General features: G+C 40.8%; 1 protein-coding gene and 1 non-coding gene across 2 annotated transcripts in view; one reads left to right on the top strand and one right to left on the bottom strand.

The window, feature by feature from the left end:
- RTF1 (RTF1 homolog, Paf1/RNA polymerase II complex component) overlaps positions 1-25,877 on the top strand; it is a 44,164-nt gene extending 18,287 nt beyond the window's left edge. The window contains exons 3-18 of the mRNA XM_040226877.1: positions 3,193-3,340; positions 3,805-4,009; positions 11,607-11,721; positions 12,399-12,510; positions 16,816-16,951; positions 17,447-17,624; positions 18,536-18,618; positions 19,767-19,854; positions 19,963-20,070; positions 20,657-20,734; positions 21,263-21,384; positions 21,558-21,615; positions 22,056-22,133; positions 22,601-22,696; positions 23,435-23,546; positions 23,781-25,877. Coding sequence (XP_040082811.1) covers positions 3,193-3,340; positions 3,805-4,009; positions 11,607-11,721; positions 12,399-12,510; positions 16,816-16,951; positions 17,447-17,624; positions 18,536-18,618; positions 19,767-19,854; positions 19,963-20,070; positions 20,657-20,734; positions 21,263-21,384; positions 21,558-21,615; positions 22,056-22,133; positions 22,601-22,696; positions 23,435-23,546; positions 23,781-23,887 — 1,824 coding nt within the window. The 3' untranslated portion in view covers positions 23,888-25,877. The remainder of the gene's footprint in view (positions 1-3,192; positions 3,341-3,804; positions 4,010-11,606; positions 11,722-12,398; positions 12,511-16,815; positions 16,952-17,446; positions 17,625-18,535; positions 18,619-19,766; positions 19,855-19,962; positions 20,071-20,656; positions 20,735-21,262; positions 21,385-21,557; positions 21,616-22,055; positions 22,134-22,600; positions 22,697-23,434; positions 23,547-23,780) is intronic.
- Positions 10,549-10,654, bottom strand: LOC120853824. The gene has a single exon (XR_005718876.1). It is a non-coding gene; the product is annotated as a U6 spliceosomal RNA (small nuclear RNA).
- Positions 25,878-27,706: the final 1,829 nt, after the last annotated feature.

The following is a 27,706-nucleotide window of genomic DNA, read 5'->3' as shown; positions in this document are numbered from 1 at the left end:
GGATTCTCCAGGCAAGAACACTGGGAGTTGGTTGCCATTTCCTTCTCCAGTGCATGAAAGTGAAGTCGCTCAGTCGTGTCCAACTCTTCACCACCCCATGGACTGCAGCCTACCAGACTCCTCCATCCATGGGATTTCCCAGGCAAGAGTACTGGAGTGGGTTGCCATTGTCTTCGACAGAGCTAATGGCTGGGTTAAGATTATTTCTACATTGATTTTGCCTGCCACAATTCTTGACCATCTCCTTTATGGTTTATTAGGTTCTATGATCTTGAGAGGAGAGGTACTGGGCAGATATTTAAAATATGTACTTTAGATGTATTTAGACCAAGAAAACACTCAGAAACCTCTGGATTATAGGAATAAATGTAAAATATTACAAATATGACCTGTTCTCCAGGGAAAAAAATTTTTTGGGGAGACCAATCAGAACCAATTTGAGTCTCTTTCTCTATATTAAATAGGAATAATGAGACTGGGCCCCATATTTTAAGTGATTATTTACCTTTGGGTGGTAGAAATACAGATTTTTTTTCTTAGCTTTAAAAATACTATTTTTCCCCAAAGCTTCATATAATGAACACATATTATTATTAAAGATGTATTCATAAGAAGTTTTATTTTTTAAACTAAAGTTACCTGCTGCTGCTGCTAAGTCGCTTCAGTCGTGTCCAACTCTGTGCGACCCCATAGACGGCAGCCCGCCAGGCTCCCCCATCCCTGGGATTCTCTAGGCAAGAACACTGGAGTGGGTTGCCATTTCCTTCTCCAGTGCATGAAAGTGAAAAGTCAAAGTGAAGTCGCTCAGTCATGTCCGATTCTTAGCGACCCCATGGACTGCAGCCTACCAGGCTCCTCCGTTCATGGGATTTTCCAGGCAAGAGTACTGGAGTGGGGTGCCATTGCCTTCTCCACACATAGCTTTCTAGCACCTCCTGAATTGAGTTCACCTGTATGGCCTTGCATTTAAGCCCTTTTTGCTCTTACACACTCCCCACTTGCCCTCACCCAGGATTTCAGAATTTGACTCTGTTGCAGATGAGTAATCCTAATCTGTGGGCAGAAGTAGACCCTAGCCCATCCTGATGCACGTGACCTCGGTAAGCTCAGCCTTTATGTTCTGAGCCTTTCCGTATTACCTTCAGGTAGAAGTATAAAGGGACCTCTTTATACAAAGAAGGGATTTCTGTACAGTCTGAAAAGACACCCTGCTTAGAAGAGATGGGTTATGCTCATTTTCATGATCAATATTTATTGACTATCATGTGCATAGTTGGGATATTTCTTGAAACAAGTGTAATATCTCTATTATCAGCGTAGGAAGTTAATATATTTTAGCTCAGTTAACTAAGAAACTGATCACTTTGGCCTCTTGGGATTCTTTCAAAATGACCTAGAAAATATCATCCTGGAATGATTAAAATTTGAAATGGTTGAAACATAGCCATTAAAAGCATTGGAAATGGTAACTAAGTGTTGAAATATTAAAAGTTTGAGAAGTAAACTCACTTATAGAGTTGCCTTAACTGTATATCACTTAATATATAAATGGTGTATTACTTAATATGTCATTTATTCACTTACGGTATCATCTAGAACATGTAGCTGTTTTGTTTTCACTTATCCCTTCTTCCTGGCTCCTGAGTACAAAAATAAAGTAGCAGTTAAAATAACTGAGTAAATTAAAATGAAAAATTAGAAGATAAAGTAGCACTCTTTCACAGTATTTTATCAAGGTAAATTAACAGACTGTGGTTCTTAAAAATAGCTCATCTGGAGCATTTCTAAGATGGAAACCTCATCAGAACTATCCTGCCACCCACACCCCCTAAAAAACTCCAAAATAAATTTCCTTCTGATCTTGGCTATTGTTAGATAGGTTCTATAATGATCATATTATAGAAGGAACAAAGACTTGGTGCTTTTAAAAAATATTAGATATAGAAATTTTATGTCAATGCCAGATTTATAATTCAATCTATGATGTTGGAAAGATGAATGTTATTTTTTATCCTCCCCCTCCATGGTTGTTCATTGGTTTATTTAGTATTGTCTGAGTTTGCTTTACTGAGTTTTTAAAATTTTTTATTGAAGTATAGTTGATTTACAGTGTCGTATTACTTTAAGGTGTACAACAAGGTGATTCAGATATATCTATATCTATATAAATTCTTTTTTAGATTCTTTTCCAGTATAGATTATTATAAGATGTTGAATATAGTTCTCTGCTATACGGTAGGTCCATGATGGTTATAAATATTATTTTCAGAGTACATAAAATGAAGTTTCTCCAAGTAAAGTACTTTTCACCTAAAATCATTCTCCTAAACTGATGTTACAGTATCAAAGGAGGTATGGTTTAATGTAACTAAATAGTCTCTGTGAATTTTAATAATGATTTTATGGTCTTTCGGCCTTATAATTAAAGTGCTTGATGAAGGTGATTTTTTTGGCCTTGGAGTGATTGTGTATCACCAGCCTGTTACTTTGATAATACAAATCGCAGGTTCCTTGTATTTAGATGTATGGGATCTCCTATTTATGATCCAATTTAAGCACTGTGTTGTAATGTAATACTTTTTTAAATTTTTTTAAAAAGATACACACACATGTATATTTTTCAATGATCTATTATATGCTTTCTGCCTTCTTGGAGTTGGTACCAGTGCTACTGTCCATGCCAAACAGTGGCCTTCATCCTTTTCTCGCTGTGTGTTCTGAAGTTCTCTCTTGCTAACATGCTTTATTCCCCCTGCCTTCCTGGGACCCACTCCAGAACTAAACTATGCACTGTGTACTGAAACCCAAACATACCAACCTCTAGCAATTACTGACCTCTCTGCCACAGGAAACGTTAGAAGCTGTTTTCTATACCGAGTTTTAGTTAACTCAGTTGACTTGCCATTAAGATGACATAATTGCTTTTCTTTTGATAAAAAGTTATTAATTTTTATTTATTGTATAAATTATCTACTGTCTTTAAGAAATTATAAACCAAAAGTTACGAAGTTTTAAGTAAAATTTCAAAAATCATTATCTTTCTTCCTATAAAAGTGTATTTGTTTTGGATTCAAAGCAATAGAGACTCTTGAAATTATTTCAGTGAATATCCGAAATTCTTAACTCTCGAATCTTACAACTTTTCTCAATAAAATTCCTGTTTCAATTTTCCTTTTTCTTTTTTCCTTGTAGTGGACTTTTGGGAGCAATAAAAATAAGAAGAAAGGAAAAGCCAGAAAAATAGAGAAGAAAGGAACCATGAAGAAACAAGCGAATAAAACTGCTTCCTCAGGCAGTTCGGACAAAGACAGTTCAGCGGAGAGCTCAGCTCCTGAGGAAGGTGAGTCAAGTCAGACCTGGGAGTGAACTCTTACGTGGTAGAAGCTGCAGAATCAGAAATCAGGGGGAAAGGTACCTGATTTACAGTATGGTTTCTGCCTTTATTGCAAGGCTCTCTGATCTTTTCAGTATCTGTTTAGAATCTGAATGAAGCAAGAAAAATACATGCAATTCCAAAGCATTAGTTAGGTCCTTGAAATCCACAGGAAACCCACGAGGAGTCCCTGCATTAGAATCTCTGTAACCTGTGTTTGAGGTCCTTGAAATCCACAGGAAACCCACGAGGAGTCCCTGCATTAGAATCTCTGTAACCTGTGTTTGCGTTTGCCAAAGGCAGACCAAGAATTTTCACCAGGGAAGTGAGATGAATGTGTTCCACTTCACCTAGGAGAGCTGAGGAGGAATGATTATCAACACGTGTCTTCTGCAGCACCACCTAATCTTGTGTTTGGGCCTGTGCTGCAGGTGAAGTGTCAGATTCTGACAGCAACAGCTCCTCCTCCAGTTCAGATTCAGACTCTTCCTCAGAAGATGAGGAATTCCATGATGGCTACGGAGAAGACCTCATGGGAGATGAGGAAGACAGGGCCCGTCTGGAACAGATGACAGAAAAGGAGAGAGAACAAGAACTGTTCAACCGCATAGAGAAGAGGGAGGTGTTGAAAAAAAGGTAAAGTAGTAGTTCCTTAATGATACATTAGAGTAATTTTCCAAAGTTCACATTTGGAGCCCTGTCTTCCTAGGGTTTAAGACTTAAAATTTTGGAAATTGCCCCGTAGTTCAGGGGTTAGGACTGCACCCTTTCACTACTAAGGGCACAGGTTCAATACCTGGTTGTGGAAGCAAGCCATGCAGCACAGCACCCCCATCCCAAAAAAATGACTTGAAATTCTCATTGTTTATGAGTTAGAAATCTGACTATCCTTCTAGCATGGTTTTTGTTTTTTTTTTCAAACTCTAATGTTAAATTGCTTTTTGGTATACAAAGGTGTTTCAGTGTTTAGGATTACATGTGTAAATGACAAAAGTCTTTCCTTATCTCCTAAAAGCATTTCAAGGTGAAAATAAACTTGGCTTTCATCTCAGGAAATAGTCCTCAGAACTAGGATTATTCTGTCCCTACCTGGTCATGTGAAAGAAACATAGAAGCGTTTTCTTTGGCAGCAAGTAGTCCCATTTCATCTGGGAGCCTGGTTGTCCCTTCTGGAGACCATGTTAAGTCTGGTGAGTTATCTGAGACAAGAATGTTTGGCTTTCAGTCAGCAGCAAGTCATAGACATTTGTTTTGAGTGTGGATGCTTCCACAGTTACCTATATTAGAACAAACAGGACTTAAGAAACAGTACCAGAGTTGCCAGATGGTTAAGAATGACTTCGAAAATTTGTATTTCTGAACTGTGGAGAGCATAGCAAAAGGTTCTCAACCAAGGCCAGTAGGGCCCTATGGTAAAATCACCAAGTAGCTCTAGAGTAGTGGGTGGCTTATCTCGAGGTTGGTTTTTATGTTTTTCACCTTATATGAATGAGGCAATTAAAGAATGTTTGCAGTGAGGAGAATTAAGACAGAAGTTCAGAGCCATTCTCAGAAATTTAGGGGTTTGTAGCTCATTTGTTTAGCTGCAGGGCAGTACATGGAAACTCAGAAACTTTTGTGTAAACATCACTAGCATCCTAATGTGAGATGTAGTGGCAGCACCAGTAATGAGGCATCCTTTTTGGTGGTGTTTATTTGTTTGTTTAGGGGGTGGTTTTGTTTGTTTGGAGTTCTTTGTCTTTGTTTTGACTGCTTTGCATAGCATGCTACTGCTGCTGCTGCTAAGTCGCTTCAGTCGTGTCCGACTCTGTGTGATCCCATAGATGGAAGCCAACCAGGCTCCCCCATCCCTGGGATTCTCCAGGCAAGAGTACTGGAGTGGGTTGCCATTTCCTTCTCCAATGAGTAAAAGTGAAGTCGCATGCGGAATCTTAATTCCCTGACCAGGGATCCAAACCATGCCCACCACAGTGGAGGCTCAGTCCTAACCACTGGACTGCTGGGGAATGTGTTGGTTTTGGTTGTTAGGTTCTTCCCCTATTCTAGAGCTTTCCCTTTTTTATTATTTATTTACTTACTTATTCAAGCTTACTACATAAAGGTAACTTGGTTGTGTAAAGAGCACTGATATTTTCTGTCAGAAAGTCTAGGCTCAAGTTCACCTCACTAGCCAGGTGATCTGACCCTCCTCCTGCCTCAGCCTCCCCTTGAGGGATTGTTTGTAAGTTCAGAGTCAGATGATACATGTAAGAACATAATATAAATATAAACACTTTAAATCAAGGTATAGTTGATATACAATATTATATAAGTAACATGTATAGTGATTCACAATTTTTAAAGGTTATATTCCATTTATATTGTTTATTGTTGTTCAGGGTTGCCAAGTTGTGTCTGAGTCTTTGTGACCCCATGGACTGCAGTACACCAGGCTGCTGTGTCCTCCACTATCTCCCAGAGTTTGCTCAAATTCATGTCTATTGAATCAGTGATGCTATCTAACCATCTCATCTTCTGCCACCCTCTTCCCCTTCTGCCTTCAGTTTTTCCCAGCATCAGGGTCTTTTCCAGTGAGTCGGCTATTCATGTTAAATAGACATAGTATTAGAGCTTTAGCTTTAGCATCAGTCCTTCCTATGAATATTCAGGGTTCATTTCCTTTAGGGTTGACTGCTTTGATCTCCTTGCAGTCCCAGGGACTCTCAAGAGTCTCCTTCAGCACCACAGTTCAAAAGCATTTATTCTTTAGCACTCAGTCTTCCTTATGGTCCAACTCTTACATCTGTACATGAATACTGGAAAAATCATAGCTTTGACTATACAGACCTTTGTCAGCAAAGTGATGTATCTGCTTTTTAATATGCTGCCTAGCTTTGTTATAGCTTTCCTTCCCAGGAGCAAGCATCTTTTAATTTCATGGCTGCAGTCACCATCTGCAGTGATTTTGGAGCCCAAGAAAATAAATCTGTCATTGCTTCCACTTTTTCCCTCCTGTTTGGCATGAAGTGATGGGACTGAATGCCATGATCTTAGTTTTTTGAATGTTGCATTTTAAGCCAGCGTTTTCAATCTCTTCTTTTCTCCCTCATCAAGAGGCTCTTGAGTTCCTCTTCACTTTCTGCCATTAGAGTGGTATCTGCATATCAAAGGTTGCTGATATTTCTCCTTGCAATCTTGATTCCAGCTTGTGATTCATCCAGCATTTCATATGATGTACTGTGTATAGAAGTTAAATAAGCAGGGTGACAGTGTACAGCCTTGTTATACTCTTCCCAATTTATATTGTTAGTTATTGTAAAATATTGGCTATATTCCATGCTGTACAATATATCCTTGTAGCTTATTTTATACACAGTAGTTTGTACCTCTTAATTCCCTACCCCTATAGTGCCCCTCCCCACTTTCCTCTCCCCCCTGGTAACCACTAGTTTGTTCTCTGTGTCTGTGGATCTGTTTCTTTGTTTCTGTTGTTATATTCATTAGTTTGTTGTATTTTTTAGATTTCACATACAAGTGATATCATACAGTATTTGTTCTTCTGTGTCTGACTTACTTCACTTAGCATGTGCTGTGTTGTCAGTCGTGTCTGACTCTTTGTGACTCAATGGACTGCAGCCCTCCAGGCTCCTCTGTCCATGGGATTCTCTAGGCAAGAATACTGGAGTGCCATTTCCTCCTCCAAAGGATCTTCCCCACCCTGGGATTGAACCTGCATCTCTTAGGTCTCCTTCATTGGCAGGCAGGTTCTTTACCACTAGTGACACATGGGAATCCCCTTTCTTAGCATAATCCCCTGCAAATTCATCCATGTTGTTGCAGATGGCAAAGTTTCATTCTTTTTTATGGCTGAATAGTGTTCTGTTGTGTGTGTGTGTGTGTGTGTGTGTGTGTGTATGTGTATACACACCACATCTTTATCCATTCATTGCATATCTTGGTAATTGTAAATAATGCTGCTATGAACATGGGAGTGTGTGTATCTTGTTGAATTAGTTTTTTGTTGTTTTTGTTAAATATATACCCAGGAGTGGAATTGCTGGGTCATATGGTGATTCTGTTTTTAGTTTTTTGAGAAACCTCTATACTGTTTTCTACACTGGCTGCGCCAGTTAATTTTCCTCCATTTGTTCTTTGTGTTCTCTTTGATGATAGCCATTCTGTGAGGTAGTAATACCTCATTGTGGTTTTGATTTGCATTTCCATAATGATTAATAATATTGAGCATCTTTTCATGTGCCTATAGGTCATCTGCATTTCCTCTTTGGAAAAATGTCTATCCAGGTCTTCTGCCCATTTTTTAATCAGGTTTTGTTTTTTTGATAGTGAGTTGTATGAGCTGTTTATATATTTTTTATATTAACCCCTTATAAGTTTTATCATTTACAAATATTTTCTCCCATTCAGTAGGTTGTCTTTTTGTTTTGTCAATGGTTTCCTTTACTCTTTAAAAGCTTTTAAGTTTAATTAGGTCCCACTTGTTTATTTTTGCTCTCATTTCCTTTGCTTTAGGAGACAGAGCCAAATAAATATTGCTATAATTTATCTCAAAGAGTATTCTGCTTATGTTTTCCTCTAGGAGTTTTATGGTTTCTGGTCTTACATTTATGTCTTTAATCCATTTTGAGTTTTTTTTTAAGAAAATGTTCTAATTTTTTTCTTTTGCATGTAACTGTCCAGTTTTCCAGCACCTCAGATATTAACTTTTAAAAATAACTTTATTCAGATATATTTTTACACATCATAGAATCCACCCATTGAAAGTGGTTGAAAGTGATTCAGTGATTTTTTTTTTTTTTAATATATTGATAAAGAAAGCTGAGTGCCGAAGAATTGATGCTTTTGATCTGTGGTGTTGGAGAAGACTCTTGAGAGTCCCTTGGACTGCAAGGAGATCCAACCAGTCCATCCTAAAGGAAATCAGTTCTGAATGTTCATTGGAAGAACTGATGTTGAAGCTGAAACTCCAATATTTTGGCCACCTGATGCGAAGAGCTGACTCATTTGAAAAGACCCTGATGCTGGGAAAGATTGAGGGCAGGAGGAGAAGGGGATGACAGGATGAGATGGTTAGATGGCATCACCAACTCAATGGACCTGAGTTTGGGTGGACTCCAGGAGTTGGTGATGCCTGGTGTCCTGTGGTTCATGGGGTCACAAAGAGTCAGACATGACTGAGCAACTGAACTGAACTGAACTGAAAGTTGTATAGCCATTGCCACAGTTAATTTCAGAACATTTTCATCACCCCAGGAAAAAACCCTGTACTTACTGATATTCAGTTCTCTCTATTGCCTCCTAGCCTTCCTTAGGAAACCACTAACTTACTTAGTGTCTTTATAGATTTGCCTAATTCTGGGCATTATATATAAATGGAATCATAAATATATAGTCTTCTGTGCCTGAGTTCTTTCACTTAACATATTTTTGAAGTTCATTCGTGTATCATGTGTCAGTACTTCATTCCTTTTTATGGCTGAATAATATTCCATTAAGTGTATACGTCACATTTTGTTTACCTATTAATCTGTTTTGACATCTTTTTGCTGTTATGAATAATACTACTATGAACATTCATGTACAAATATTTAAGTATCTATTTTCAGTTCTTTTGGATAGGTACCTAGGAGTGGAATTGCTGAGTCATATGGTAATTTTATGTTTAACTTTTTGAGAAAACAGTTTGGTAACTGTTTCCAGAGCAGCTGCATCATTTTACATTCCCCCAAGCAATGTATGAGAGTTCCAGTTTCTCCATATCCTTGCCAACACTTGTTATTTTTCCATAATAACTATCCTGGTGGCTGTGAAGTATCTCATTGTGGTTTTGATTAGCATTTTCCTATTGACTAATAATGTTTAAAATCTTTTCAAATCCTTGCTGGAGAAATTTTTGTTCAAATGCTTTTGCCTATTTTCTAAATTGGGTTATTTGTCTTTTTGTTAAGTTTTAAGAGTTCTTTATGTATTCTGGTTACTAGGCCCTTATCGTAGAAGGAAATGGCAACCCCCTCCAGTTTTCTTGCCTAGAGAATCCCGTGGACAGAGGAGCCTAGTGGGCTGCTGTCCATAGGGTTGCACAGAGTTGGACACGACTGAAGCGACTTAGCATGCATGCATGTGTTGGAGAAAGAAATGGCAACCCACTCCAGTATTCTTGCCTGGAGAATCCCAGGGATAGAGGAGCCTGGTGGGCTGCTGTCTGTGGGGGTTGCACAGAGTCGGACATGACTGAAGCTACTTAGCAGCAGCAGCAGCAGCAGCAGGCCCTTATCAGATACATAATTTGCAAGTATCTTTTCCCATTTTGTAGGTTGTATTTTTTCACTCTCAAGTATTGCTTAATGCACAAAATTTTAAAATTTGTGGGTACAATAAATGTTTTCTTTGTTTGCTCAAGCTTTTGGTATCATAGCTAAGAATTTATTGCCAAATCCAGTCGTGAACTTTTACCCCTATGTTTTCTTATAAGTTTTATAGTTTTAGTTCTTATATTTAGATCATTGATTTTTTTAAATTTTACATTGGAGTATAGTTGATTTACAGTGTTGTGTTAGTTTCAGGTATACAGCAGAGCAATTCAATTATACATATATCTTTTTTTTTTTTAAGAATCTTCTCCCATATAGACTATCATAGTGTATTGAGTAGAATTCCCTGTGGTCTACAGTAGGTCTTTGTTGGTTATCTGTTTTACATGTAGTATTGTGTATATATCAATCCCAACCTCCTAATTTACCCCTCTGCCCCTCATTGATCCATTTTCAGATTTTTTTTTTATGGTGTGAGATATGAATTCAGCTTTATCATTTGGTGTAGTTGTTCAGTATCACTTGTTGAAAAGACTGTTCTTTCCCCAGTCTTGGCCCCATTGTTGAAAATCAGTTGTCTGTGGATGTATGGGTTTATTTGTTGAATCTCTTCTGTTCTACTGATCATTGTTTATTGTTAGGCCAATATCATACAGTTTTGATTACTGTAGCTGTATAGTCGGTTTTTAACTTGTGAAGTGTTAAGTTATCCAACTTTGTTCTTTTTCAAAATTGTTTTGACTATCTGAGGCCCTCTGCATTCCCATAGGAATTTTAGTATTGGTTTATCAGTTTTCACAGCAGTGAAAAGAAAAAGCTGGGATTTTTTTGTTTGTTTCATTCACTTTATTATTCCCTTTATAAAAAAAAATTATGGAACGCTTCACGAATTTGCGTGTCATCCTTGCGCAGAGCCATACTAATCTTTTCTGTATCGTTCCAATTTTAGTATATGTGCTGCCAAAGTGAGCACACAGCTGGGATTTTTGTAGGAATTGTGTTGAATCTGTTTATCAAATTTGCAAGTGTTGCCATCTTAAGTCTTTCAATCTGTGAATATGGTATCTTTCTACTTACTTAGATATTGTTTAATTTCTTCCAACAGTTCTTTAGTTTTTGGCATAAAAGACTAGCACTTGTTTTGTTAAATTTATTCCTAAATATTGTATTTATTTTTTTGGATGCTACTGTAAATGGAATTGTTTTCTTTATTTCATTTTTGGATTACACACTGCAAGTATATTGAAATACAATTAATTTTTGTATATTGACTCTATTAAGAGCTAAGTAAAAAAAAATTTATAATTGAAAAAGAGTTTAATATTCTTATATTCTTATTGTTGATCCTTTCCATAAAATTCCTTAAATTCACACAAAACAATAGTTTTGTTTCATAAAAGCCTAATTTTTGTTACAGGGAGAGCGCCTCAATTGCATTTGTTTAAGAGAATAACATATTTATTCACATGTTTGCTGTGGTAGAGCTGAGGGAGTTATTTTTCCTAAATAAGAAAGATGTCAAGTGGTATTTTTAAAATACAGCCTGTGTCTTGACCACCTTCAAAATGTGACAGTGATTCTCTGTGGCTCCATTATGTTTCTAATGAGACACCATTGAAGTTAATCCAATAATTAACTCTTCCGTTTTGTGAAGTTGAGGAAGAGCTGTGTATTACCAACAAGATACAGGAGGATCCTAAATATCTTCTCTCATTTTTAAGTCTATTTCAGCTAAATGCTGTCCAGTATTTTTGGTGTGCTTATATTCAGTATTTCTAACATACTTAATATATTGGAGTTTCTTGTAGGAAACTAAAACATTAACTCCTTCCCCCCTACTTATTTTCTTTCTCCGATCTAATACAAGTCAGTCCTTACAAATATTTAATTGCCACTTAAAAACCAAACAAATATCTTTTAAACAGATTTGAAATCAGGAAAAAACTGAAAACAGCCAAAAAGAAAGAAAAGAAAGAAAAAAAGAAAAAGCAAGAGGAGGAGCAGGAAAAGAAAAAACTGACACAGATTCAAGAATCTCAGGTAGGAGATACAGTAGTCCTTGTTATCCAAAGAGTAATACCTCTGTTTTGAGTGTGTACGTATGTTTATGTAAAAGATGGGTTTATATTATAATCAGCTTAGGTCAGTTATTGCAAGACTGTTTATGTGGTGTCTTCATCTTGTAGGTTTCATTAATCTCTGGACATATCATTTCACCATTAGCTGTGCTGTTTAACTCCTTGGGAATTCTACTGAAGTCTGCATGTAAAAAAGCAGCTCAATTGGTGTGTGAGCATTCCTTAAGGGAAAGTTGCTAGACTTCCTGTCCCAGGTAGCTAAATTGGTTATGATGTTTACTCAGGTGTATGTCATCCTGGACTTGGTAATAAATGTAGCTTGGAAAATTAGTCATCTCTACGTTTATCACAAAAAGCTTTGTTGACAGTATTAAAAAAATTAGCTACGATCTAGGGAGTCCTTCCAGAAAGTGTTTACTCTGATATTTCTTTGGCTTTCTCTTTATTAGCCAGATAAGACAGGACTGACTATACTGCTGAGTCCTCTTTGTCCACAAGAGGATGCTGTCTCCCCTTAAGCAAATTTCAGTTTCTGCAGCCAATATAGATTCACATTGGAGAACTGAATTATTGTTAGTTACAGAGAATGTTATCAGCTATTGGTGAAGAGAACCATTCTACATACCTTTCCCTTCGCAGGTAACGTCCCACAACAAGGAACGACGTTCCAAACGGGATGAGAAACTAGATAAGAAATCTCAAGCCATGGAGGAACTAAAAGCAGAGCGAGAAAAACGGAAGAACAGAACAGGTAAGTGGGGAAAATGTAATGGCTACTTTGTGTCTTTGATCATATGATCTGACTTCCCGATGCCATTTTTATCTCCCCACTCACCCTTTTAGCTCTCAAGAATAGACAGTTCCAAACACAGAGAATAGTATAATAAACTCATGAACCCATCCTCCAACTTCAGCAGTCAGCTCATAGCCAATCTTATTAAATCTGTACCGCCTTTTCCTTTGGGTTACTTTAAATATTTATTTTTATTTTTATTTATTTGGCTGCACCAGGTCTTAGTTGCAGCATGTGAACTCTTGAGTCTCAATATGTGGGATCTAGTTTCCTGACCAGGGATTGAACCCAGGCCACCTGCATTGGGAGTGCAAAGTCTTAGCCATTGAACTACCAGGGAAGTCCCTCTTTGGGTTATTTTAAAGTAAATCTCAGCATCATCACATTTCAACCATAAATACTTTAATATGTATTTCTAAAAGATTAGGACTCTTAAATATAACTACAGTTCCATTACCACAGCTAAAAAAAGTGACAAATATTTTCTTCCAGTCTGTAGGTTGTCTTTTTGTTTTATTTATGGTTTCCTTTGCTATGCAAAAGCTTGTAAGTTTGAGTTGGTCCATTTGTTTATTTTGCTTTTATTTCTATTGCCTTGGGAAACAGAGAAAACACTGGTGTGATTTATATCAGAGATTGTTTTGCCTGTGTTCTCTTCTAGGAGTTTTATGGTGTCATGTCTCATATTTAAGTCTTTAAGCCACAAAATGGTGATATCATTCTTTCATCTACTATCTGGTATACTTACGTAAAGAAAAACTTAACAGCTATTCGGTTAACACCAGGGACATTTTGTATTTATTAGTTCTCAAAAGAATGAGATAGTTCCTTAGTAAACTCCAACTGTAACCAATGAGATTTGTTTGTTTTTTTTTAATATCTTTGGGAACTCATGGATTTTTAACATACTTTATGTTTTTATTCCATTGCAGTTATTATTGTTGAGACTCAAATTGTCTTATCTTCAACCAGTTGTAGCCTGAATTCTTTTGACAGGAAACAAAGGCCTTAGTCTTTAATAATCCAGTGGTCTTTTGTAGCTTTCTTGCTTTCTGGATTTAGAGTCAGCCATTTCTCTAAGGAGCCCAATTCATCTTTGTGCTTTGGGGTGGGTTTTTTCCTCCCTCATGAGAAACTGTATTTTAACCATAGTCTAGACACAAGGAACACTACTGGATTGGTTATTACTTCTAAAGTCTTTTTGATATCCAGAGCTAGGATTTTTTTTTTTTTTTTTAGGATACATTGATTTTGAGCCTCATACTGATGTATCTGTTTCAAAACTAGGATGCCAAGGTTTTTTTGTTTTGTTTTGTTTATGCTTTATAACAACTTTCTTGAGGTATAATTAAGGTACCATGCTGTTTACTCATTTAAAGCATACAGGGCCTTTAGTATATTCACAGCTGTGTAATAAAACTCAATGAGTTTTCAAATGTTTCATTACTCTAAAAAGAAACCTCATATCCCTTAGCTGTCACCCCCTCAGTCCTGTTATTTCCCAGCCCTAGCCTACTCCTCTTATTTCCCAACCACTGGCCTACTTTCTGTCACTATGGGCTTGCCTGTTCTGGACATTTCATATAAATGGAATCATACACTATATGGTCTCTTGTGTCTGACTTCTTTTACTTAGCATGCTTTCTAGATTCACCCATGTTGCAGCATGTATCATACTTCTTCCTTTTATGTCTGAGTAATGTTCCATTATATGTCTGTACACGTTTTATTTGTCCCTTCACCTTGAGCGACACTGGATTGTTTTCACTTTTTGACTGTTACAAATAATGCTGCTCTGAGCATTTATGTGTAAGTTATTGAGTAGACAGATTTTCACTTCTCTTGCCTATACACTTAGGAGTGGAATTGTTGAAGCATATGGTAACTTTGGTGTTGGAGAAGACTCTTGAGAGTCCCTTGGACTGCAAGGAGATCCAGCCAGTCCATTCTGAAGGAGATCAGCCCTGGGTGTTCTTGGGAACGACTGATGCTAAAGCTGAAACTCCAATACTTTGGCCACCTCATGCAAAGAGTTGACTCATTGGAAAGACTCTGATGCTGGGAGGGATTGAGGGCAGGAGGAGAAGGGGACGACAGAGGATGAGATGGCTGGATGGCATCACCAACTCGATGGAGATGAGTTTGACTAAACTCTGGAGGTTGGTGATGCAGAGGAGGCCTGGCGTGCTGAGATTCATGGGGTTGCAGAGTTGGACACGACTGAGCAACTGAACTGACTGACTGATCGTAACTTTGTGTTTGACCTTCTGAGAAACTGCCAGGCAGTTTTCCAAGAGACTTAACCATTTTGCATTTTCACCAGCAATGTATGAGCGTTCTCCTCGTTTTCACATCCTCACTAACACTTGTCATTGTCTTTTTTATTCTAACCATCTTAGTGGGTATGAAGTGGTATCTTATTGTGGTTTTGATTTGCCTTTTTCTAATGACTAGTGATACTGAGCATTTTTTTGTATGCTTATTGGCCATTTGGATATCTTCTTTGATGAAATGTCAAGTCCTTCGCCCGTTTTTTAATCAAGTTCTCTGTTTTTTGTTGTTATTGAGTAGAAGGACTTCTTTAATTATTTTCAATTTTAGTCCATTATCTGATATATAATTTACAACGGCTTTCTCCTGATCTATAGGTTGTCTGTTTCCTCTTGATAGTGTTGTTTGATGCATAGAAGTTAATTTTGATGAAGTACTATTTATCGTCTACTGTTTATCTACTTTTTCTTTTGTTGCCTGTGCTTTGGATATCATATCCAAGAAATCATTGCCAAATGTAGTGTCATAAACTTTTCCCCCTACTTCCTTCGAAAATTTTGATAATTTTAACTGTTACATGTAGATCTTTGATTCATTTTCATTTTTTTGTATGGTGGGAAGTAAGAGTCCACTTTTTTGTGTGTCATGTGGGATATCCAGTTTTCCCAGGACAAGGTTTTGAGATGACTGTCATTTCCCTATTGATTGGTCTTGACATCCTTGTCAGAAATCATCTAACCATAGATACAAGGGTTTATTTCTAGACTCTCTATTTCATTGGTCTGTATATCTTTCAAATGACTTTTTCAAAGTCACTTGTTGGGAGTTCCTTGGTGGTCTAGTGGTTAGAATTTGATGCTTTCACTGCCTTGGCCTATGTTCAGTCCCTGGTCAGGGTCCTGAGATCCCACAAGCCAGGTGGCGTGGCCCCAAAAAAGTCACTTATTAGCGTTCTTTTTGTGTGGTTGTGCCATCAAGTGAATACTTCGTTTCATTTTATTTGTGATCTGTAGAGATGATATTATTTTTTTTTCTTTTATGATTATATAAAATACAAGGTTCCAAAGTCAAACTTTCTAAATAAGGTATGTTCAAAGAAATATAGAACCTATACCCTTCTTTTTCACTCCTTGCCTCCCTCCCATAGTAGGCAGCCTTCCTTTTTAGTTTTTTAAACAAAAGGAGCAGATTCACCTTCCATCTTGAATTAGTGGCAGCACATTATACACACTTTTCTCTACCTTGCCTTTTTCACTTACTCATATATTCTAGAGATAACTCCTTAGGTCGAGCAGTGGTTGGTAGACTACCTGTTTTGTAATGATTTGATTGGAATACAGCGATGCCCATTTTTCATAATTGTCTGTGGCTGCTTCCTGTCTACAGTAGCAAAGTTGTGTAGTTGATACAGTAACCATATGAAGCCCATCCTAAAATATTTACTATCTGTTCATTTAAAAAGATTTTCTGACTCAGGATGCAATGTAATGGCTCATCTTGGCTCATTCCTTGTTTCGCAGCTGCAGGGTGGCTCACTGGGTCAGTGTGCTAGAGGTGATTCAGCCACTCCCCTTTGCAGACATTTGGGTTGTTTTCAGTCTTGTGCTATTACATGTAGTGCTGTAAATTCAAAATAAGGTTTCCCTGAAAGACTCTGAAGACATCTTTAGTTTTTCCTCATTTTTTCTGCCCATCTCCAGGTGTCTTGAGAACAATAAAAGACTAGTGTCAGCAGAGTTGGTATCCTTTTTTGCCCACTTACTGACTATCTTCCAACACCCTCCCTCACCCCCTTTATTTTTGTCTGCTGGGGCTTGACATTTGGTATGATTTTAAACTTTCTGGGTAACTAGCCTAAGTAATCACAATCCAGGCCAGAGATGGTGGAACGATCTAGTAAATCTTTTTCTACATTCCAGTCCTTTTTTTCAGAGATGAAAGATGTTTCTTATTGAGAAAACCTTAGTAAACATTTCCTTTTTTTTTTTTAAGCTGAGCTCCTTGCCAAGAAACAGCCATTAAAAACTAGTGAGGTGTACTCTGACGACGAAGAGGAGGAAGAGGATGACAAGTCCAGTGAAAAGTCAGACCGCTCATCCCGAACAACGTCATCCGATGAGGAAGAGGAGTAAGCTGTGCACATTTTGGTCTAGTAGTCAGGATGTGTGGGTTCTACGGGGAAAGGTTTAGTGTAGTTTCCAAATATCTCCTCCTGTTTGGCGACAAACTGTGGTTTGGTCAAGTATCCTGAATTGCCGAGCTGAGTTTGTGAGCATATCTGCCAAACTGGCTTCTGCCTTTGGCTCATAGGCTGCGCCCCTGAACATTTCATCAGGATTTGGCAGGTAGGAATTGCCTTCATGTCACCCTCAGATTGGCCAAGAGCTCCCATTAGTTTTCTTTCTCTGATAGTGGGTTATCTGGGATAGCAGCCTCATTCGAGACAGTTCACAGTCCTGGTCAGGAACAGGATTGTAGTCCCACTTTCCTGTTGCTTCATGTATTTCTCCTGCTGTGTGAAATCACATATACTTTGGTTAAGTTTTAAGAAGTCGGTATTTTTTATTTACCTTGATCTGTTAGTACAATGAACAGTTTTCCCAGCGTCCTTTGTTCCTCACAGGAAAGAAGAGATCCCTCCAAAATCACAACCGGTCTCCTTACCAGAGGAATTGAATCGGGTTCGATTATCACGGCATAAGCTGGAACGTTGGTGTCATATGCCCTTCTTCGCTAAGACAGTCACAGGATGTTTTGTACGGATCGGCATTGGAAACCACAACAGCAAACCAGTTTACCGGGCTAGTATTTCTTTCCTTGGACAATTGTAGGATGGTTTAAATATAATGATTCTGGGCTAAGAGTATGAACTGCTGAACAAACCTGTCATTTTTCTGCCACCATTTGATGGGAAAATAGATTCCAGTAGAGATGTCATTAGATTAGCCACAGTCTGAGGCAACCAGGGATCAAGCTGACCTGTTGCCGGAAGAGTTTAGGAGCCCAAAAGTTTAGATTTAGAACAATTTTTTTTATCCTTCCATATAAAAGCAAGACGGGAGACATTTATGAAGTCTTTGTCAGGAGTTATGTAATCTGGAAGATTTATTCATTTGAAAAATGATGAAAAATTTCCACATTACATACTAAATGACTTCTGGAACAGGGAGTTATATTGAGGTTTAAAAAATAAACAAAACTTTCCAACCTATTGAGATTATTTTGTGAGTTCCAGCTCTGCTTCTGTGGTCTGGATGACTAGAGCGTAGCTGGTTGGTTTGTTTTCTCTTTTCTTTTCTTGTTTGTTTTGTTCTGAGTTGTTTGATTTTAACCTGTGTTTACCCCCTTGTGTGAGGACCAGTGGCCATGCCACGTCCCAGAAACGTTGGCAACAGAAACAGACATCATGGTCTTCACATTTGATTGATAAAACTGACCTCTGAAAGCCAAGTGCACCCCCAATAAGGCAGAATTAGGTTAGAGGGGAATTTGCCAACGGGTCCCACCAGGCTAACTGCATCCTCACTTACTCTGGGCACAGGTGCTTGGCTGTCTGAGTCCTAAGCCTGAGAACGGTGCCCAGAACACCTTGAAGCTGTGGGGCTCCTCTCAGTTTAGGGTCACTCGTTTGCACTCAGGCAGATGAAGCCAGAGGGTGGGGTGGAGGACTTCGAATGAGTGTGTTGTAACTGCTGTCTCTGTCCTCACTTAGGTTGCTGAGATCACGGGTGTTGTGGAAACCGCCAAAGTTTACCAGCTTGGTGGCACCAGAACAAACAAAGGGCTACAGCTACGGTAGGAGAGGTGCTTCTGTGGCCGATTCTGTTCCCACTGCAAAGAGGCATGGCCTGCTGGGGCTGTTGCTTGCTCCCACTGTTCTCTTTCTTATAGTACTGTTTGTGTTGTCCCCACCAGGGGCTTGGAGGGAAACTTGTGTTCTGCCCTTGCCCATAGGGAAGGTAGGGTGTAGCTGTCTCACAGGGGACGTTGAATGGTGGAACACATAGAAGGAAGACGATCACAAAATCTGCTCCTCCCAGAGTCCTGCAGGCATTCCTCAGTGAGTGTGGGCAGGAGGCTTGCTTCTGGTCCTGGCTCCATCACCAACTAACCTGATCTCTCACAAGCCAGGTCACCTTTTTGGATTTAGTTTGTGCCTCAATAACTTGATATTGACTGAATGCTGGCTACATGCCACAGTTGTAGGCATCAGGATAGAGGTGCGAACAAAATACACAAGTCCCTACCTTCTTAGAGCCTGAAAATTCTAAAGGCCCCGTATGGGAAGGAATAGAAGTAGCTTGCTAGGTCACTGCAGATAGTGGGTCACAGACACACCTCTGCCATGGCCTTATTTGGCCTCTGTGGTCTCTCTGTTCTCTTCTCCCATTCCCATCATTTCTCCTGGACTGTTGAAAAGAGCCAGTTGGGTTAGGCAGTAGCCATGACATGCTAAGAGTGACTGTCCCTGTGAGGCAGGCACTGACTCACATGGCTGGCACAGGGATCAGTAGAAAGGCAGTGTTCTTTCTCTCTAGGGATAGAGCCTCCTTGTCATTCATACCTCCGTAACATTTCATATTCTTGATGCCAGTTGACTGTGACCGATTTTACTATAGCCGGACTTTTGAAGCACTTGCTAAGTCTACTCGCTTCCAGTGCTCACGCTGATGCTTAATCATGGCTGCTCTTTAGAACAGCCTGGAAGGTTTTTTGTTGTTTGTGTTATTTCAGTGGCTGGTTCCTACTCCAAGAGATTCTAATTCAGTTGATCTAGAGTTGTGTCTTGCCACTGGAAGTTTTGTGAATCTTTGTAGATGATTCTAAAGGGTGGCCAAGATGGAGGCCCTCAGAAATACGCAGTGTGGAGTCTGGTGGGATTGATCTGCTGGCACTGCAGTCAACATGGCCATTCCTGAAGCTGCTGTCTCCTTTTCACGTAGGCACGGCAGTGACCAGCGAGTGTTCCGCCTAGAGTTTGTCTCAAACCAAGAGTTCACTGAGAGCGAATTCATGAAGTGGAAAGAAGCGGTGAGTGAGTAGACAGCACCTCCCTAGCAGTTGTTCATGAAAATACTGACAGAGCCTCTTTCCAAAATTCTTTATTATAAACAACCCTTTTATTGCATTTTGGTCCAGATGTTCTCTGCTGGCATGCAGTTGCCCACTCTAGATGAAATCAATAAGAAGGAATTATCTATTAAAGAAGCTCTTAATTATAAATTCAATGATCAGGACATTGAAGAGGTAAGAAACCTGGTGTCCCAGAGTCTGGAGACTCATCAAGAGCCAAGTGTTAGAGAAGATCATGTCTGTCTTTTCTTTCCTGTATTTTGACATTTTGGGCTCTACCACTATTGCATGAGGAAGAAGGAATTCTTTTATTACTACCTTAGAATTTATAGTTCATCAGGATTTTCTTGTACACTGTCACTTGAAGTCATAGCCTAACAAAGTAGATTCAGGGCTCAGGGATCTCTGTTCTTCTGCTAGGCTTGGTCCTTCAGGAGTTTCCTTTCTCCGAGACATTTTGGTAAAATTGTGTGATCTCTGTTCTCTTGGACAGTGGCTAGCCTTACAGTACAAGGTCCTTGGGCTGCTGCTATCTATTGGTGCATGTTCCTTCACGCTAGCCTGGAAGAATCTCTGTGACCCGGGAAGCAGCATAGTACCCCTTGGAATGAACTCATTCTGTATGTGGGGCATGGCACTGCCATAGGAAGAGCAGCCCTCTTTTAACTATCTGCTTACCTCCACAATGGGCTCACCTGTCCTGCCTACAAAAGTAGTTTAGGAATACCTCACTGCTGGTGTCTTCTCCTCTCTGGTACAGATTGTAAAAGAGAAAGAAAGATTCAGGAAAGCTCCACCCAACTATGCTATGAAGAAAACGCAGCTTCTGAAGGAAAAGGTGAGGACTTGTGTTGGAACTTCTTTCCCTGTCCTGCAAGGAGATACGGAAACCAGACTTGTTCATCCTCTGCCAAGTCAGTAGTGGCAGGATTGGGAGAAAATGCAGGGCTTGACTGTAAGCAGCATAGATTTTCTTGGCATCTGGGCAGCATCCCTTGGCTGTTTTCCTTTCTCTAAATGGAAGCTGATCTTGCCTATTCCATTCTCCTCCCCTTCTAGTCGCTTTAGTTTCACGTGTAATAGGATAGACCCCAGGGTAGTATCAGGACTGGGTCCGAACAGACGAATGATATTGCCCAGCCCCACTGTGGCAGGTGGCTTTCTATTCTTCATGTCAGGGTGGGGTGAGCCTTGTTAGGGTGAGTTAGCCAGGGGGGCCTGGGTTCTGAGGTGTTCGTTTTTGCTATTCCTTCACACCTCCTGTCATTTGTTCATCATGTGAGATATCTTGCCTGTGTTGGGAGGAAGGGGACACTTGATACAGAGCCGGTCATAGCCAAAATCTCATGCATCTGTCTGTGTACAGGCCATGGCTGAGGACCTGGGAGATCAGGACAAGGCCAAACAAATCCAAGACCAGCTGAATGAGCTAGAGGAGCGAGCAGAGGCCTTGGACCGCCAGCGGACCAAGAACATATCTGCTATCAGGTGTGCTTCAGAGCCTGTTTTGATTGGGCTCCTATCCTTGGTCCACAGTTATCAGGCGAGCTGTGGCCTTGGACATGCTATGCTCCAGTGGCTCCACATATCTGGAGTCAGGCACCATGGTTCCCGCCCTCCTTTCACAGCCCACTGACTCATCCCTCTTCCCCACCCCACAGTTACATCAACCAGCGGAACCGGGAGTGGAACATTGTGGAGTCTGAGAAGGCCCTTGTGGTGAGTGAGACAGCTTGATCTGGATCACTAAGTATAGTTTTAATTAATAAAACAACATGTAATATTTTCTGTATCTCACCTGAGTATGTTTTCTTTTAATTATTAAAGTAGCATGTACACTTAACACACACATAGTCTCTCTGTCTGTACACATACAACTGTATAAGGTATTATAATAGAAAGCAGCAGTCTTCTGTGCTAACCCCTCCCCATCTTTAGATTCTATTCCACGCATATTTATTTTTATCAGTTTCCAGTTTTTTTCTTTTTGTTATTGCTCCCATAATCTGTTCTGGTGTTCTTGAAGGGAAAAGGCTAATAGACAGCCTTTGACTTTTCCAGGCCCTTGCAGAGACCGTTACTTATACATATGCTTATGATAAATGAGAGGCGTGGGCGGGCAGGAGATAGAGTTCTGTAATACATGCTCTCTGTTTCAGGCTGAAAGTCACAACATGAAAAACCAACAGATGGATCCCTTTACCAGGCGACAGTGTAAACCTACCATCGTTTCTAATGTGAGTGCCTAAAGAGGACATATTTAGTCAGGACCTAGATTCTGGGACATAAATGAATTCCATTAGGAGATTAATAAGCAAGTTAAAAATAATGTTGTCTTCGTGGGATTTGCTTGCCTCAAACACTCAGGTCTGGGTACTTCCTTTTCTATCTTACTGCAGGACATACAGGTAGTAAAAACCTGGCATGGACTTTAGAAACCCATGGACTAACGTGCGATACCAGGGCAGGTTTGCCAGTGCAGCAGACACGAGGACTGTGTAGGCTAGGCCGCCTAGCAAGGGCCTGGCTGGGCTGGACTTCAAAGCTCTTAACTGTCCCTTTTTGTAGCCTGGAGGAAAACCCCACTGAACTGCTGATGGGCCTACTGTGGTGCTTGTGTTAGTGGTGGTAGGTGGGACAGAAACTGGTGGTGGGACTGTGTGAGTGTTGAAGAGTCTCTAAAATAACTTCTTTTTTCTCTCAGTCCAGAGACCCAGCTGTTCAAGCTGCCATATTGGCCCAGCTGAATGCAAAATACGGTTCTGGAGTGTTACCAGATGCTCCAAAGGAAATGAGCAAGGCAAGTATAACACTGAAGCTCGGCCACTGGCCTGGACACCAGAGCAGGCGCTTCCTGGTTTGGGCTTGATTGTCCCCACCTGGAGGAACTTGGCGTCCCACTTGGAGTCCTTTCTTCATTCTCATTATTTACAAATGTAATAAACAGCTACTGAGTTTTGGTCAGATGACGTAAGTTCTGAACCCAACACCACTACTTCTAATGAAGATCTAATGAAACCCCTGACTGTGGCTTTGGGCGGCTGACCTCTAGCCTTCTAATCCACATTTTCTCCTGTGTAGAGTGGGGTAATATTATATGCCCTGCCTAACTTATAGGACAACCTGGAGTAGATGATATGTAAGGATGAGACAGTTGTAAAAGTGAAAGCTCCTTGTAAACTGAAATGTTAAACCAAGAGAAACTGCCCATTTAGAAGCCATTTTCTGCCTTTTCCTAAGGAGCCCAAACTCCCAGAAATTCCAGAGATCTTGAGTCAGGGGTGATTTGTTGTCTTAAACCTACCCTTTCTACCCTTACCCACAGACATGAACCTTCCCTTCCCTCTCCTCCTAGGCTCAGAAATGAAACCTGTTTGTGGACTCTTCCTTTCCTCCCTCTGAGAGAAGAAATCAGAAAAGTCTTTTAATAGGAAGATCTAATGAACTTGAGCAGCAGTTTTTACCATTAGTGGTTGCTGCTGCTTGAAGTCCAGTTGCATTTATCCCTTTGTAATTAGTTTTTCTCTTCCCATTGCAGGGTCAGGGAAAGGATAAAGATTTGAATTCTAAATCAGCCAGTGATCTCTCAGAAGACTTGTTCAAAGTACATGACTTCGACGTGAAGATTGATTTACAAGTCCCCAGCTCAGGTAGGTGAAGGTAGAGATTGGCCATGGCCAAGGACCAGGGTGGCTCCATGACTCTCAGCCAGCAAGGAGGCCTGCTTTGGGGGAAGAAATGGGGATGTCTAGTCACCTGTATTTATGGAGGCCAGAGTAAGATAGGCTGCAGGTCCGTCTTGAGAGGGAACAGGGACACTACCTGGAGGAGTGAAGCCCAAGACTGGGGGACCTCAGATGCTGGTTTGCTCTTCTTTCCTGTAGAATCAAAGGCCTTGGCCATCACCTCCAAGGCTCCGCCGGCCAAGGATGGCGCTCCGAGGAGATCTCTGAACTTGGAGGACTACAAAAAACGACGAGGGCTTATCTGAGCGTGCCCAGCCTGCTGCATCTGACCCCGCATGCCCATCACAGTGTCCCACTTTTCCTCCTTTCCTCTGATTTGCCCTCACTGGGCTGGAGCAGCAGGAGAACTGGGAAGAGACTCTAAACTGCCAGTCATCTGTAATATAAACCATTTGCTGTATAGACTTCCCTGGTCTGCAACATCTCCACCGACCCCCCAGGACCCACCCAATGTGAACCTGGGCTCTCTTGGGCTTTATCCATGTCTTTAGATTTGTGTTTGCCTTTTTCTTTTTTATTTTAAACCACAGTTCATTGGCCACTCTGCACGCATTCAGTATTACCGTGGAGCTGGGGTTCTTGCTGGAGCCCCCAGCAGCAGCACTGGGCAGCGTCCTGTGCGGGATGGCCCTGGACCCAACCATTGAACATTTGGCCCCTGGCCCTGGTGGGGAGTGGGGGCTGGGCACCCGCAGACCCCTCTCCTCTCTCTCATCTTTCTCTTCTTCCGATCTTGCGGAAGAAGGGCTTTCAAAACCCAATTTAATTTCCAAAAAGTGTACATTTGTGGGGAGGGAGGGGGTTCTATTTGAGAGAGAGTGTGTATGTGTGTATGTGTCTGTAAGTGTGTGGATTTTTTTATCATTTTTTTAAAATGCAGTACTCTTTGTATCTGTCTGTCATGGGGCTATAGCTGTTTCAGATTTTTTTCAGCTGTACTTGAGCATCTGAAACTGCAAGAAAGAAACTCATTAAATGTGATTCTTCTTACTAAACGGGCCTGACTGCTGTAGCTGTGTAACTTCTCCCCCACCTCCTTTTTCCCATCACCCTCCCACCTCGGAGAAATCTCCCCAGTTTGGCCCCTGCCCTGTCAGCTGTGTCCTGGCAGGTGGGAGGGAAGCCCATGGTTAGGTACTAGGGAGGTACAGGTGTCTTGCTCAGCCCATGTGTTCAGCCCACAGCTTCTTGGCTGAATGTAGTGTGTCTTTTCCCCACCCCATGTACTTGTCTCTTCCTAGTGGTTCTGTTTTGCCGTTTCAGCAAGAATAATATTCTGTTCTGTTTTTTAAGAGAAAGTGTTCAACATGAATGTGGAGAGAACGAACACAAAGATATAGGTTGCAGATGTTACAAGCATGTGCAGTTCTGTGTGTGTGTATACATATATATGGTAAGCATATATATTGTGCAGCTAGGGTGAAGCCAGCAAAGAAGTATGTATGTCTTTATAAAATGTTTGCAAAGAGATAAGCTGACTGCTTGATAATCATTCTCAGGTGTAAAGCTCCAAGTGTAAATAAAAGTGGCATTTAACAAATCTTTTCAGAACAAAGTACAGCTGACTATATAAAACAAGAACTAAGCTAAAGGAACAGCTGAGAGCTGCTGATTCCCACAAGAGGGAGAGGAATCTCAAAGCCCTGCTTTGTATCTCTTCACCCCACTTTCTATAAGAAAGTAGGATGATGGGAAATCATGGATTAAGTTATATTTAAACAGAAAGGAACTTGGTAACTCTTCTGGGTTTAGTAGAGCCTCAGTGTTGCTTTAACTTAGTTTCCACTTTTTTTATTTAAAAAAAAAAAAGCAGCAATCAATGTTTTTTTAAAAAGAATTGTGACTGTAAAATTGATAAATATGACTGTAACACAGCTTATATGGTGGCTGTGACAGTTCAGTTGGGCAAAGGAGTGGTGGTGGACTCATTAAAATCATATATACTTGAATAGTCCATTGACCAAAACTCTTTATAGACTGTTGTGTAAATGTGGAATCACAGACTGTTAAACATTGCCTGGACTCCAGAAGAGTCCTGGAGGCTGCTGGGACCTCTCGTATCATGACAAACTTGGACTTTTTCTTTCTTGTTTTAAAAGACACGAAATGATAGAATCCATATAATTTGCTGGAGACATTCTGATCCACCATGTAGATCTGTATTTAGTATCATTTGGATTTGGAGAAGTGTCGGTTACATTATGGCTGTGTAATAAAGTTTTTATTAAAACTGCATCACACTGTAGCCACTGTGCCACTACCTCCCCACACGCAGCTGCTGAAACTTTCGTTCTGAGATGCCAGAAACAGCAGGGAGCAGAGCCAACCAAAGAAGACCGACAGTTAACTTCTCACCTGAGTAGCCTATTTTGGTGATTGGAATCAAGACCGAGGACTTGTCTGCAGTCTCAACTGAGGCAGGGCCTCTGAACTGACATCTTGACCAGGCATGATACATTGGCTTTATCCCACCAGCGGAGCTTCTTGGAGGTTCGAGGTACCTCTTGTGCTGGGGAATGGCAGCAGTGGCCCACTGCTCCACCCCCACCCCACCCCCCAGGTGGTTTCAGTGTTGAAGGGTGTGGCACCTAAAGCTGCTTTATACATTTTTCACTTCCTTCCAAGAAGCAAAAAGGCCAATGTCCGTATGCCGAGCTCATGATGTATAGAGGTCTGTTTGTCTGTCTTGCTTCTGACAGGTGCAGAGAAAGTCTTCCTGCCTACAGCTTTCCTTCAAAGAAAATGCTTTTGTTTTCTTTGTTTCTGTGAAGTCCTGACCTGTCACTCAAACTGTACAGATATTTGTAAATAAACTTTATGCCCTGTTTTAACAAGGGACTCAGATTTAGTCCAAAGACTGCATCCTGAGTGGCAACTCTCAAAGTTAGGTTTTAAAAGTCTAAGAGAGCCTCTCGCTTGGCTTCCCTCCCTCCTCCTACTCTTAGCCCTGAACCACCACCACCCCCAAGTGAAAGTGGCTGTTGTAAACTCTTCAGTTCCCCAGAAGCCTCTCTGAGACAATGGTTACCTAGAGCCAAGGCAACCTCCAACTGGCCTAGTTTACTTCCTACGTTGGAAGATACCAACAAGCTCTAACAGAACTAGGTAGGCCCCTGATAGACTGCCTAACCCTAGTGAGAGTGTCATCCTATAGCTTTCAGTTGGCTGAGGTATAATTTCTTTGTTAACCTGTTTTCTGCCTGTCGTGAGTATGAAGGCAGACCCAGGGCTTGTGAGTATGGCTCTGGGGATAATACTGATATACTTCCCTTAGGGCCCCAGCTGGGGACATCTGTAAGGCTCCCTGCCCTCACTGCATGAGGCTGTGTCAAACCTTTCTAGACCTGGGAAGGTAGGGGGTGGCAACGCAATGGTACAAGCCTAGTCCAGGCCTGCCTTTGATGTTGGGAGAGGTGGGTCCCTGGGGATCACCTAGCAACTGCATCTAATGAAGTTTTCTTAAACTCCCTATCACACCAGCCACCTGATTGTTGGAAGTAGTGGGCTCCTGGGCCCTAGAGAGCAGAGATTATAGTCCAGCCTAGAGGACAGCCTTGTCTAGTTATTTCCCAGGGTTCTCTGCTGTGAGGCAGCCACTGGCTGTGACTGCCTTGGGTGGAGGAAAGCAAAGGGAGAGGAGTGCAGGGTCTATTGGCTATCTCATGGCAGTGGCGTTCTGGAATGGGGAAGTCACAGGCCTCCAGCTCAGATACTTTCATGTAACTTTCCTGACTAAAGTGGGCAGCTGAAGTGCTTTGAGGAGGAGAGGTTTGGAGGGAGCAGCAGCACTAGGGGGTGAGGACAGAGGGGCAGTCTGCCTTCTCTGGAGGGTTCCCCAGGCTGGCCCCCAGGGCCAGTTTCTTGGCCCAAAATAGGGGCTTAGCCAGTGCAGCACAGGCGTATTGAGGGCTTCCAGATTGTGCTCTGGACCTGAGAGAGAGCCTAAAAGCCACAAGGTAAACGGGCTCAGTGCAGCATCATGCCCCAGCTCCACCACTTAACTACCTAGGGCTGAAGCTGGTTAACTCTTCTGAGCCCATTCCCCATCTTTAACATAAAATCTA

The sequence above is a fragment of the Oryx dammah genome, unplaced genomic scaffold (assembly GCF_014754425.2).
Source record: "Oryx dammah isolate SB20612 unplaced genomic scaffold, SCBI_Odam_1.1 HiC_scaffold_26, whole genome shotgun sequence".
NCBI lineage: Eukaryota > Metazoa > Chordata > Mammalia > Artiodactyla > Bovidae > Oryx > Oryx dammah.
The sequence above is the reverse complement of the archived record's forward strand: the minus strand, read 5'-3'. Positions and strand labels throughout refer to the sequence as shown.